This window comes from Octopus sinensis, linkage group LG13 (assembly GCF_006345805.1).
Source record: "Octopus sinensis linkage group LG13, ASM634580v1, whole genome shotgun sequence".
In the NCBI taxonomy this organism is placed as follows: Eukaryota; Metazoa; Mollusca; class Cephalopoda; order Octopoda; family Octopodidae; genus Octopus; species Octopus sinensis.
In genome coordinates this window covers 4534690-4549689 of record NC_043009.1, presented here as the reverse complement: position 1 = coordinate 4549689, position 15000 = coordinate 4534690, and the positions used below count along the sequence as shown (strand labels likewise).

Genomic DNA, 15000 nt, shown 5'->3' with positions numbered 1-15000 from the left:
GATAGCGATGAGGATAACTTTGATGATGACGTTTGATGTCGATGACGAGAGCGATAGCGACGATGTTGACGATGATGATGATGATGGTAATGGTAATGGAGATGATGCGAATTGCGACGTGCTGTTGCTGTGATAGATTTGGTGAGAATAAAGACGACGACGACGACGACAGCCATGGCGACGATGGCAACGATAAAATAGCGGCCGTAACGTTGAAGATGAAACCGGTGATAACGGTCACGAGAACGATGACGTTGATGTTGTTGTCTTGTTCTTTTTGTTGTTGTTGTTGTTATTATAGTTGTTGAAATTGTTGATATTGTCGTCGGAGCTGCAGCATCAACCATCGCCAGTGCAGTTCCTTCCTCTTCCTTTTGCCTCTACTGCTGCTGCCACGGCTTCCGTTGCAACTGTTGCTGCCAAAGGCGATGGCGATGATAATGAAATTGTACTCATTTTCAGTGACGATTGCCCTTTTTTGTTGTTGTTTTTGTAATAGTAGTAGTAGTTGTAGTAGTAGTAGCAGCAGCAGCAGCTGCAGTAGTAGTAAACGAGAAAGACGTGGAAGCAATGTTGTTGTTGTTGTTGTTGTGTTGTTGTTAGTGTTTATATAAGTATGTTAATGGTGTGTAGATATCACTGTCAACACATTATCAGCTGACACAATTTCCTGACACAGTTTACGAAGGGTTCACCAACAGAAGATGGCGAAATGTCATTACCATTCTCTCGTACACCTCATTAAATACTCCCCCTCCCCGCTATATTATACATATATATACATATATATTATATATATATATATATATATAAATTTTATTTTATTCATTGATTTTAATATATTTTTTTATCAAATAATTTTCGTTGGAGCATTTTGATAATTTTAGAAATATAATTTATTACGTTCAAACTGTTTGCTAAAATTTTCGATTATTTTTTTCCCGCTAATTTGTTCAAATTAATGGCTTTTTTAATTGAACTCAACTAGGTTCTAGAATGCGTCTAATGGAAATGCAGTTTGTTTTACTTTCCACTCCACGTGAAAACGAAAGTTCAATTTGTAACTTTATAACATCGAAAAATACGGCAAATATTAGAAACATTTCATGATGCTACGATTTGTCTAACATTCTACCAAACACTACACTATATTGTACAGTACTATACTATACTACACTATACTATACTATACTATACCATATATATTTTAGCAGGCTCAGGGGTTAGAGCGTCGAGCTACGATTATGAGGTTGTGCTTTCGAATCCCGGACCAGGCTCGGTGTGAGTGTGTGTGTCTGTCTGTGTAGATACAAATGAGCGCGCACATATATACAGGTGTGTGTGCCACTCTGAGATTCGCCCTGCATTGAACTTCTGAAGATAGCCTTAAGGACACCAGCTTAGGACGCAATTCCATAGAGAAAGCTCTATACCCTCTGCCTGCAGTATTGAGTTCTGCATCAGATACTGTTTACCCTATGTAAAATATATTTGAAAATGATTTACAACACTTACGTTATGATATCTATCTATCTATCTATCTATCTATCTATCTATCTATCTATCTATCTATTTATATATATATATATATATATCTGTCCATCTATCTGTCAGTCTGTCTGTCTGTCTGTCTATCTATCTATCTTTCTATCTATCACTACACAGACACACGTGCTCTTTTATCGAATGCACTGAAATAAACTGAAATAAATCACCGATTTCCAATGAATAAATGAGATTATTTTTGCTGTATAATTTTGCAACCTTTTTTTTATGTGTGTGTATGTACACGTACGTTTTTGTGCGTGTTGGATGCATATGTATAGTGCCTATGCTTATATGTATCGCTGTAATTACGCCCGAATGTTTTTTACCTGAGTGTACGTAAGCGTGTGAGTATGTACGTGTATATACACACACACACACAATCATAATTGCCAGACTTCCTTAACATTGATTTATATTATTCCTGTCAATAAAACTAAGAACTGTATTGGCTACAAATTTTTTTCTTACAATATTAATGGTGATGGACAACAATCTTAATGCCCATTGTATGAGAGATTTTGTGTGTGTTTATTTCGTACAATTCCCAGATTGTGAAGCGTAGCAGATATTGCACAGACTTCAGTATCTTTAAATGTTTGCAACTAACCAACTTATGTTTTTTCTTAGTTGATCATATACCTTGTATTCTTATTGTAAAGACTACAAAAATCACTTAGTAGCATGCAGTCCTGTTATTTTAATAATTAAATATTACCAAACATGTTCGTCGTGATTCAGTCAAGAGACAACACATAAAAATTGCTATTAAATCTGGCTTTTCGGTTTTATAATTTTAGTTGGAATCATATTTAATTTTTAGGAGTTTCAGTATTCAGAATGAGTTCATGCTGGCGTGAAAGCAGCGAGATTGTAGAAGTGTTCTTTTGCGGATCCTTTTACTTAGAATGGTTGCGTTTTTTTTTTTGTAGATTTCGTCAGGAATGCGAATCGCCACTTCGATCTGCGCAGTATACAAACTCACAAAACACAATTGCTAACCCAAATACAACGCGTCTATCGATCCAACACGCACGCACACAAACACACACATACACACAAAAACACACACACGCACAATTACAGACACTGAGATACATATATATATATGTACATATATATATATATATGTGTGTTTGTGTATTGTATGTATGTATGTATGTGTATGTATATGCAAACAAAAGTGATATACGTGCATGTATACAGAGTTTAAATTTACAGAAAAACAAAAAGACGAAGAGAGGTGTATAAACAACAAACAGGTGTATTAGCAGACGTCAGGGAGGGGAAGAAAAGTGGTTTTACCTTTCGAGCAAAGCTCTTCTTCAGAAACAGGAGATAGAGGAAAGTCTAGGATAAAAACTCGTCAACGATTCACAAGACGAATAATAAATAGAACAAGAGCGGCGAGCTGGCAGAATCGTTAGCACGCTGGAGGAAATGCTTAGCGGTATTTCGTCTGTCGTTACGTTCTGAGTTCAAATTCTGTCGAGGTCGACTTTGCCTTTCATCCTTTCAAGGTCGATTAAATAAGCACCACTTACGTACTGGCGTCGATGTAATCGATTTAATCCTTTTGTTTGTCCTTGTTTGTCCCCTCTATATTTAACCCCCTGTGGGCATTAAAGAAATAAATAATAGATAGGCGCAGGAGTGGCTGTGTGGTAACTAGCTTGCTTAACAACCACATGGTTTCGGGTTCAGTCCCACTGCGTGGCACCTTGGGCAAGTGTCTTCTACTATAAGCCTTTGGCCGACCAAAGCCTTGTGGGTGAATTTGGTAGACGGAAGCTGAAAAAAGCCCGTCGTATATATGTATATGTATATATATATGTGTTTGTGTGTCTGTGTTTTTCCACCCAACATCGCTTGATAACCGATGCTGTTGTGTTTACGTCCCCGTAACTTAGCGATTCGGCAAAAATACCGATATAATAAGTACTAGGCTTACAAAGAATAAGTCCTGGGGTTGATTTTCTCGACTAAAGGCGGTGCTCCAGCATTGCCGCAGTCAAATGAGTGAAACAAATAAAAGAGACAGAACACACACACGTGTGTGTTTGTGTGTGTGTTTGTGTGTGTGTGTGTGAATAGTTGTTTCTGGAAAATATACAAAGCATTGTACGTTTGAAATTTGAATAATAGAAGCCACAACAATGGAGACATTCTTTTATTGTTAAAACAAATGATATTCAGTTTTCCTCACGCAGTAAAATAGATGTCATTCTTTTAATTACAAAAACAAGGCCAAATAATATCGCATTGTCGCGTTACCACTAATCTCATAGACATACATACATGCATTATATATATATATATAATATATATATATATATATATATATATATATATATATATATATATATATATGAGGAGAGACATGCAAAGGGAGACCGAGAAAGATAAGGGGGGAAAAAGGAAAGAAAAATATAGAAAGAGAACGTTTTGTAGATGTGGAATTAAGTCTGCTGAAATGTTTCGGCGCCATATGCAAGGCCAACTTCTAACAGTCATTATACATTGTTGTGTCTGGCGTTCCGCCGATGGAATGAATATATATATATATAATATATATATATATATATATATATGTACATGCACACAAACACATTTATATAATTATATAGTATGTGTGTATCTTTTAAGTAGAAATATGAGTTACTTAAGTTTATCGCAGGAAATATGAGGTTGATATTTAACAAACATGCATATAAGTAGCAGAGCATGCTTCAGTAGATGTTTTATAAATGTGGATGTTTGTTGAGAGGAAAGGAGATATACAGAAAGAGAGAGAGAGAGAGAGAGGGGGTTGCGGTGAGAGAAAGAGGTGGAGAGAGAGAGTGAGAGAGAAAGAGAGGGGGGAGAGTATTTTGCGTGGTAAAGTGAGGATAAATATGTAGGAATGAGGAGATATTTTGATAGACAGTGAAGAAATGGAGAAGCTGGTACATGTAAAATCTTAGGAAGTAGAAATAATATACTGATATGAATCCAGGGCGGGAGAGCCCGGATAAGAGCCAGGATGTGTGTGTGTGTGTGTGTGTGTATATATATATATGTGTGTGTGTGTGTATGGAAAGGAAGGATTATGAAGAAATGAAGAGAGAAGCAAAGAGAGTGCAACAGAGAGAAATAGAGAGGTTATAATGAAATAATATATGTTGATGCAAAAGATGATGAAATTGCTTCTCAAATATGGATAGATAAAATACACACACACACACACGCACACACACACACACTCACACACACACACACACACGCACACACACAAGTATTTTAACAGTGCCTGCTTGTATATCTACGAACAACATGTCCAGCATTTCTTACGTATTTAAAAATTTGTTCTGAGTAGGGGATATGCAGTTTTAGCGAGTACAGTCTTTGCTGTCGTTTCAAGGATATTGTTTTAATAATATATGCATGCATCATTGTCGTTGATGTATTCTTTAATTAACCACTAATCCTTCACGATTGAACAAGAAAGTGATTGAAATATTTCTATGTCGTTACGGTTCTACAATTTTCTTCAGGCATAGCACCACATCATTCAATGTATCCCTTATTTTTATAAGGCACCAATGCGTGATTTAATAGAGATGTGAATGTTAATTCGAGCAGGTCAAATGACTACCTAGACACTTCTACCTGTATGCTTCCTTGGTGTAGATTTTCTCATTTTTCACTAATACAGAACTAGATAGGTTCTCTTCTATAATAAAGACACTTTTATTGGGATATCTTCAACATCAACAGGATAGTTTTGTATGTATATATGTAGGTATGTACATACCGAGGCATACACGTACATATAAATTCGTGTATATTTATATGCCTGTACATATATATATATATATATATATATATATATCCATTTAAGTATGCATGCATATACTTTAGTATGTGCACATGGACACATGCTAGCAAGCATAACTGTCATTGCATACAGGGAACTGTATTGTTTGACTTAAGTATATGTACACAAAAATATGTTGGTTTGATTATCCGTGTGTAAACGCACTTATTACTAGCTAAACTTCATGAATGCATTATATATTTTGACATTGCTTTTGATAATCTCCTGATTAGGAATGTTAGTTCTGGGCTTCTAAAATCCTGCTTGATTATTTGTCTGTGTATAAGTATTTGTGCATAAGTATATTTGCATGCATATATATAACAATGCTTGAGTACTTATATGTGTTTGTATTTGGCTTGTGTATGTAAGACCCCATGTGTGTGTGCTGGAATGTATATAACAGTCGGTCTCTATAATTCCTTGTATCATATGACATACATATCTATACGAATATATGTGCGTGTGATGGCGCGTGCGTGATAATGTATATATGTAGTAGATTAATATATTTGTATATTAGTATACGGTTATCATTCTGTTTAATAGAACATGCATGATTTTATCAGAACGATGGTCTGTATTTGTGTTGGCTAAAATATGGTTTACTAGGAACGAAAATATTTTGCGTGAATATATATATATATATACGAACTATACATATATATATATGTATATATACAGAAAATATTAACACACGCACACACACATTCACACACACACACACACACACGCACATACACATATATATACCCACATATCTATATCAATCTCTGTCTATCCATCTATATAGTTACATATGTATGTATGTATGTATATATATATATATATATATATACAAAAAAATATTATATATATATATGTATAACGAGAAGGATATTCTTACGTTATTAATCTATCTATTTGTCTGTCAATCTGTCTGTCTATCTATCTATCTATCTATCTATCTATCTATCTATCTATCTATCTATCTATCTATCTATCTATCTATCTATCTATCTATCTATCTATTTGTCTGTTTGTCTGTCTATCTGTCCGTCCGTCTCTCTATCTATCTTTCTCTCGAGAGTGGGTATAGTGAACAATCTTAATATCCTGTTTTACAATTGTAAACATTTTTTTTCTTTTAAATACATACATTAATAAATAAACAAAATATACTAAGAAAGTTAATGTCAGTCTAACCATAGGTATTTCTATTTAAAGTGTCAGACATATTTGATTTTAATGAAACAACATACCTGTCGTATTTGTTCAACATCTGCAATGATTTTACTCGTTTATATTATATCTGTGTGTGTGTAGTTATAATTGTGCATACGTGTTTTGTCTGAGTATTTTTTGCCCTCTGCTTTCCGCTTAACGATACCTGCATTGTCAATCAAATCTGCTCTGCCTGTTTCTGTCGCCGTTAATATTTTGCATATTTGTAAACGACCAATCGAAGTGAGATAGGTTGTTTATGGTTACATATATTCTTTGGTCTTTGGACGTTCATTTGTATGTTTGTCATACTTTGGTGGACACCGGTTTCAAAGTAACAGTACTAATTTTAATGCCCTCACATATGCCCTCATATACTGATATTTTTAAATTCATAGTTATATAAATACTGATATTTTTAAATTCATAGTTATATAAATATGCATAAATGTTAACAACTCTTTTTCTGTTTCACACACACACACACAAATACACATACACACACAAACTACACTGTGGTCCAAAAGTCACGCACCAAAAGATTTGTTATTTACATTAGGTTACTTTGTTCATAATGTACATGTACGTATATATTAATGGTTATCTTATCTGTCATACAAGCTGGCTCACCGTGTAACTATATATATATATATATATATATATATATATATATATCCACATATATATGTATGTGTGTGTGAATATATGTGACTGTGTAAATATATATAAACACGCACACACACACACACGCACATGTACCTAGAAGTGTTTGTAAAATGGTATTTGTTTCACAATATAAAACAATTACATACAAAAGAAAAAGCACAAGAAATATAATTTAATACGAAGATGCTTTCAAAAATAAATGAAAAACACTCCTCCAAAATCCAAAACAAAGGAGTAACAATAGCTAATAGGCTAGAGAATTCCACAGAACTTGCCAAATTAGTTTGCAGACGAAACTGAGAAGATTTGTAATTAGCAACGAACAACATAAAATCTCCTGAAAGTATCGCAATATTTTTGAAGTGGTACTTGTCGAAAATTGGTGCTCTAATGCCAAACATTGATAAATAGACGAAGGAAATTTGGAACAACATTTGCTGCTACATTCCATAATGCATCTTACATTGCAGTAAAAGACATCACTTTGCTTTATTTGAAGAATCGCATAATCTAAATATCATCAACGTTGCTTACTTTTGAAAATTAATTTTTAATTTAAATAATAATAATCCTTTCTACTGTGGAGGCGCAATGGCCCAGTGTTTAGTGCAGCGCACTCGCGGTCGGAGGATCGCGGCTTCGATTCCCAGACCGGACGTTGTATGTGTTTATTGAACGAAAACACCTAAAAGCTCCACGAGGCTCCGGCAGGGGGCGGCGGCGACCCATGTTGTACTCTTTCGCCCCAACTTTCTCTCACTCTCTCTTCCTGTTTCTTGAGTAACACTGCGATTGACTGGCGTCTCGCCCAGCTGCGGGGGACACATACGCCACAGAAACCAAGAAACCGGGCCCATGAGCCTGGCTAGGCTTGAAAAGGGCGCTATTTGTTTTTTTTAAAGCCTTTCTGCTATTGGCACAAGTCCTGAAACTTTGGAGGAGGGTACGAGCCGATTACATCGACTCCAGTACTCAACTGGTACTCATGTTATCGACTCCGAAATTATGTTAGGCAAAGTGAACCTGGGCGGAATTTGAACTCAGAACGAAGCGGCTCGCCGTCTTCATTAATAATTATGATAATAATTCATTCTACTCCAGGCAAAAACCCTGAAATTTTAACGGAGGGAGAAAGTTGATTACATGAAACCAAGTTACTGACTGGTAAGTATTTTTTTTTAATCAATCCCTAGAGGATGAAAGGCAAAGCTGACCTCAGCGGAACATGAATTTAGAAAGTAAACCCGGAGGAAATACTGCTAAACCTTCTGTCTGACTTTCTAACGAGTGAGCCAGCTTGCAACTTAATCATTTCTACTATAAACAGAAAACCAGTAGTTTTTTGAGTGGGTAGGTCAGACGATTACATTAACCCCAGTTACTTGACTGGCATTTATAAATCGATATGAGCAGCATTTGAACTTAGAACGTAAAGCAAGAAGAAATGCCGCTAAGCTTTTTGTCCAACATATTAAGGATCCTGCTAGTTTAACAACTTAATAATAATAACAACAACAATAATATGTGTAAATAATAATAATAATAATAATAATAATAATAATAATAATAATAATAATAATAATAATAATAATAATAATAATAATAATAAGAAGAAGAAGAAGAAGAAGAAGAAGAAGAAGAAGAAGAAGAAGAAGAAGAAGAATCATAATAATAGTAAGAGCACTGAGAGAGCGCAAACCTCTGCTAAGGCAACACCAAAGTCCACTCAAAGATTAGCCAGAGATGTATTTTAAAATGGGAATATCTGAAATAACCTCGACTGCTCTCACAAACAAGAATGCTAGAAATGAACCCGACCGCTCTCAAAAATTAAGTAAAGAAACAGGAAAAATAACACGGGAGTGTTATTCGATCAGATCAATACCAGTACTTGAATCTGGAAAGGATGCGAAGTTGATCCCTGCCGACGTGGCCCAAAATCTTACATCTGTGTGTGAGAAACAACTCACTAACTAGAAAGCAGTATGTGGCAGGTACTTTATATTCGTCAATCTTTGATAATGCATAAATATGTTTTGGATCTGTATGTTTTCGAATCTTTGTAGAATTACATTCAAATATAGTTTATTCATTCTTCATTTGAATTGTCTTAAACTTTACATAAAACGGGAATTCGTGAAAACCAGGCGGTTAACTCAGTCAATATTCACGAAAACTCTAGCCTGACATTCAGCTGATGGATTACACGATTAATTTTGTAGTGTGTATATTTATAATACTTTTACAAAGAGGGTACTGACTTCGACGTTTCGGCCAGCTGACATTCACCAGACAGTCAGGTATCAAATGAATTACATACACACAGGCATACATATGCACGTGTGTGTATGCAGTGTTTCGTATTGTTGATCAACTAGTACGAGAAATCAAAACATTTAAGTTAAACCTATTCTCCATATACATATGTTTGTGTCTGGTTGTATGGATGCGGTTGTATTTATGTGTATGAATGTAAGTATATACGCATCTAAAATGAGTGAGAGAGGAGACGAGGGAAAGAACAAATCATCAGAAATTAGTTCTGCAATAATTGCTAACGACATCGGCTCATATGTTATTAGACTCAATAGAACAAGTCTGGCATTAGATGGATAAGATCCTCAAGACAATAAATAAATCAAAATCCACTTACCTCGTACGAGTGAGTGAAGCTGTGAATCGCCTGTAATTGTGCTACAGAGTTTTCGAAAATCCTCCGTATTGTGACAATAACCTGTAAACAAAATGACAAAATAATAGACGTTAAAAACGAATAGCAGATATAATACAAGAAGAGATAAAATTCAGTAAGTAATTACGTTTGAATGTGTGTTGTTTACTATTCGCTGTCGCCTGTTGTATATACATTAATACAGGGCGGGGGGAGTCATATGTAAGTGAAATACAAACTTGCAATTGGAGACATGTCTATGCATATATATATAATATATATATATATATATATTATATATATATATATATAATATATATATATAATATATATATATAAAGTAATCCAAACAATAAAGCACAAAAAAACACAATAACGCGAGGACGTGGAACAAATATAGTATTATTGGACGCTCAGAAAAGAAGGAAAGAAGGAGGGTTTAATGTTTCGAGCGGAGCTCTTCGTCGGAAACATAGGAGAAGGAAAGATCCAGAGAAGGGAAGACAGGGGAAAAAAATCGCCAACGGTACACACGAGGTCACATATGTTGGTTGGCACTCCGTCAATTACGAAGATGAGGGTTGCAGTTCATCCAATCAACGAAACAGCCTACTCGTGAAATTAACATGCAAGTGGCTGAGCACTCCACAGACTCGTGTACCCATAACGTAGTTCTCGGGGAGATTCAGCGTGACACAGAGTGAGAAAAAGGCTGGCCCTTTGGAATACAGGTACAACAGAAACAGGAAGAGAGAGAGAGAGAGAGAGAGAGAGGAGAGAGAGAGAGAGAGAGAGAAAGAGATACGTGTGATGGTTCCAACTGTATATGAGGACAAGACGTCACTTGATTGTTCTCTAAAATATGAGCCACTCAATTATTCTTCCCAGTATTCCAAAGGATGAATACATTTTTACACTTTTATACGGGTTGTGTTAATGACGGGTACCTCTTGTAGCAGGTGTTCAGCGTGCTTCTTACCCACGAAAAAATAAGCCGTCATTCGATCATAGAATAGTTTTATTGCGTCTTTTGCTTTATTGCGTCTTTTGCCTTATTACGTCGTTAATGGTCAGCCGGAAAAATGCAACACGTTATAAAGATATGAATAAACATGTAAACGCTGTACTCTTTCCCCGCAACTTTCTCTCACTCTTTCTTACTACTTCTGCCACAAAGCAGAGGAACCATGGTGTAACCCACTATGGTGTGGTAAACTTTCAGACCCTAGTCTAGATTACGAATCATCTGTACCCCAGGATGGTTTAGCTCTCCACCCGTTAAAAAGCCACCGTTTACGGTATTAGGATAACAACGTAGCTTTCGCGCCCGTGCAACCGCCACACTATCACGTGTGGTGGGTGGATCTTCAAGTTGCCACACGCATTCTTAGTAACTCAGTGGAGGTTCGAATTAGAGATTATTCTTTGTGGCTAATGGCGTGAGTCCTGATTGGAAGAAGAAGAAGAAGAAGAGAAGAAGAAGAAGAAGAAGAAGAAGAAGAAGAAGAAGAAGAAGAAGAAGAAGACCTCAGTAGAGTCAAGGGGCACTCCAACAGCTGTGAGTGAAAGACTCTTAGTCATTATTTAGACATCTCTCTGAGAGGAGGAAACCAAAGTTTATATGTTCATACATACATTATATATATAAATATACAATTTTCCTCGTTTTAGTCAGAGGACCTCTGTCGTATCAGATTAATTGGTTTCAAACTTTGGCACAAGGCCAGCAACTTCGGTGGAAGGAGTAAGTCGATTACATCGACCCCAGTGTTTAACTGGTACTTACTTTATTGAAATCGAAGTGATGAAAAGCAAAATCGATTTCGGTGGAGATTGAATTCAGAACACATAGACGGAAGAAATGATGGTAAGCATTTAGCCCGGCGTGGTAAAGATTCTGCCAGCTCGCCGCCTTTATCAGTCTAAGTAATTAAGTAGAACATTGTCCACCTCGGTGTGTTTAAAGTTACTGCAACCACGAATGTGATTTGAACTTAGGACTCATGCATTTTAAATGAAATACAGTAAGGTATTAGTTTGTCATTTGGTCTTATGCATTTAGGAATCTCCAGTAGATTTGTGTGTGCGTGTTTGTGTGAGTGTGTGTGTGTGTTTGTGTGTATGTGTGTGTGTGTGTGTGTGTGTGTGTGCGTGTGTGCGTGCGTGCGTGTGTGTGTTGATAAATAGACAGATGCTCATGTGTGTGCGTGTTTGAGTTCACAACATTTTTGAGAATTTTGCGTCAGAATGTGTAAGATATTTAGTCGTAAAATTTATTATGGTATTTTGGAAAAAAACGAAGTAATCTGTCGTGGTTCGTGCCATGTCTGCGACAATTTTGTCATGTGGAAACTGACGTCAGAAAGGGTTAACATAACGTTTTATTCTCATTTTACAGTTCAAACCTCAGCAGTGTGTTGTTTCTCTCCTCGTAATATCAGTCACCACCGACACCACTTCACACCTCACTCCCCTCTTTTACCCCGTCTATCCTTTCGCATCTCACATCTCTATAATTTTCTCTGTACCCGAAACATTCCATGCATTATGCTGTCAACCCCTTCAACATTTACTAAATCCCTTCCCACGACCAAGAATCAGCCAACTCTCTCTCTCTCTCTCTCTTTTTATTTTACCCGAAATACCACAGCCACCACCACCACCACCGCCATCGCTATCATAATCACCGTCTCTGCCACGAACTCTACTACCGCAACCACCGCTCCCTCCAATACTACTAACATTATTTCCGCCATTTTGAATATTTGGTAGCATTTCCACATACCGAACGCTTTGGAATATTTTCCTCAAGAATAACTCTAACATCATTTGGAATTATGACCATATTCATCATCCGCATTAACCATCACACGATTCTGGCTTCCAGAAAGATGGCTATACCTCTAATACTAGCCTGTGAAGTAAGAAAGCGATATGCTTTCATTGAGGTTTCAAGAAATAGCAGCTAAACTCCTCTAAATATCATCAGACGGTACCAAAAAATGACAAAACATAGTAGTGAATATAATCTAGACATAGGAAAGTACAGGATGACCTAAACCACCACAATAACAACCACTGGTAACCAACAAAGTGGGGAGGCCCTTAGTTTGCTAGACTTTCAAAAGGAGCAGTGAATTTCCTCCAAATCACATACAATTTTCCAGAAACTAAAAGAATAGTGGGGATTAGGACCCAAGATATTACAAAAGACGAGATGATCACTTTAGGAATGGCTTTGTTCACGCGTGTATTGAATGAAGAATAACTTTAGGATAAACGGGAGCAGAAAAAAATGACATGGATATTCCACATGCTAAAAATAGCAGCTAATTGCTTTTATATCATACCCTAACATATCAAAAGAAATCGAGCTAGTTGGTTCTTTTCGGTTTGAACGGCAGTTTCTTCTAGCGGTGTTATATGAAATTGTCACCCATAATTATGACCCTAGAATCGATCTATTGCATTTCAATCTCTTTTAGGGTTAGGGTTGGGGTTAGGGTTAGGGGTGGGGGAAGGGTATCCTTTTTTTCTTCACAAATGTAAATAAACCCAATCTGTTTCTTAAACGAGGGACATATTCATACGGCACAGAATGCTTTTTAACTCAATAGACGTCACTGATTGGTTCAAATTTCAGAAATTGAAGAAAAAAAAAACAACAAATATCTTACAAACTATAGAATTTTCTCAATAAATCCAAGAGAAAAAGATGTTTTATAAACACATTCTACCAGTATACGAACTTTAAAATTTTTTAGTTACCTAGAAATTATGTTAAAAACTGCCGTTCAAACCGAAAAGATCCTTTGAATTTAAGGTTTCGGAACAAGTAGTGCAGGACAGCATATCCGTCGCTCTAACGACGCTATAACGATTATTTGAAGCGAACATCTTAGAAATAATAATAGCATTAGGCTGTTACTACTATTAGTAGTAGTTTTTGCACAAGGCCAGCAATTTCGTGGGAGGGATATCCATTGATGACATCAACTCCAGCGCTCAACTGGTTTGTATTTTATCGACCACTGAAGGATGAAAGGCAAAGTCAACCCCAACGGAATTTGAACTGAGAACATGAAGACGGACGAAACACCGCTAAGCATTTCGCCCCGCGCGGTAACGATTCTACCTGCTCGACGTCTTACAAATGCCAGTAGTAGTAGTAGTAGTAATACTAGAAGTAGTAGTAATACTAGTAGTAGTAGTAATACTTGTAGTAGTAGTGGTGGTGGTGGTAGTAGTAGTAGTAGTAGTAGTAGTAGTAGTAGTAGTAAGTAGTAGTAGTAGTAGTAGTGGTAGTAGTGGTAGTAGTAGTAGTAGTAGTAGCAGCAGCAGTAGTAGTAGTAGCATTGTACTTGAATGGAATACTTTATATTATCGAACGCGAAAATATCTTTTTGCATCTTTAATTTTACATTTTCTCCTTTTTTATATATTATTTATAACATCCTGCATGTTAAATTTCTTTCATCTAAATGATTACACCCCCCACCATCCACGCATACTCACATATATGTACGTATGTATATACGTACATACGTACGTATGTATGTATGTATGTATGTATGTATGCATGCATCAATACTCAATCAATACTAAATGTATAGAAGGCAATATAACACAAGCATATGTATATATATATTATGTATATATATATATATATGTATATATATGTATATATATATATATATATATGTATATATATATATATGTATATATATATATATGCATGTACAGGAATCATGTCCTCCTGGCAAGGACTTCTGTATCTTTAGTATTTCTTGTTTAATAAAGAATGTCGAATGTCTTGTCATATATTAATATTTTTTTCGTTTTTGCTTTGGAAAGTTGTGTATTCTGTATATATCATATATATTTATTTAAGTCTTACCTACTTCTTAAGATTTATTTTTAACGTAATTTATAGATGTATATGATTTCCAAAAATAATTTCTTTTTTCCTTTTATTTTTTATTAGTTATACATATTCAATAATTGATTTTTTTTCTACATAACACACACAGAGACACACATACACATATGCATATACATA

General features: G+C 35.7%; 1 protein-coding gene across 1 annotated transcript in view; it reads right to left on the bottom strand.

Annotated features, from left to right (window-relative positions):
* LOC115218431 overlaps nucleotides 1–15000 on the bottom strand; it is a 598209-nt gene that overhangs the window by 128532 nt on the left and 454677 nt on the right. The window contains exon 4 of the mRNA XM_029788240.2: nucleotides 9924–10004. Coding sequence (XP_029644100.1) covers nucleotides 9924–10004 — 81 coding nt within the window. The remainder of the gene's footprint in view (nucleotides 1–9923; nucleotides 10005–15000) is intronic.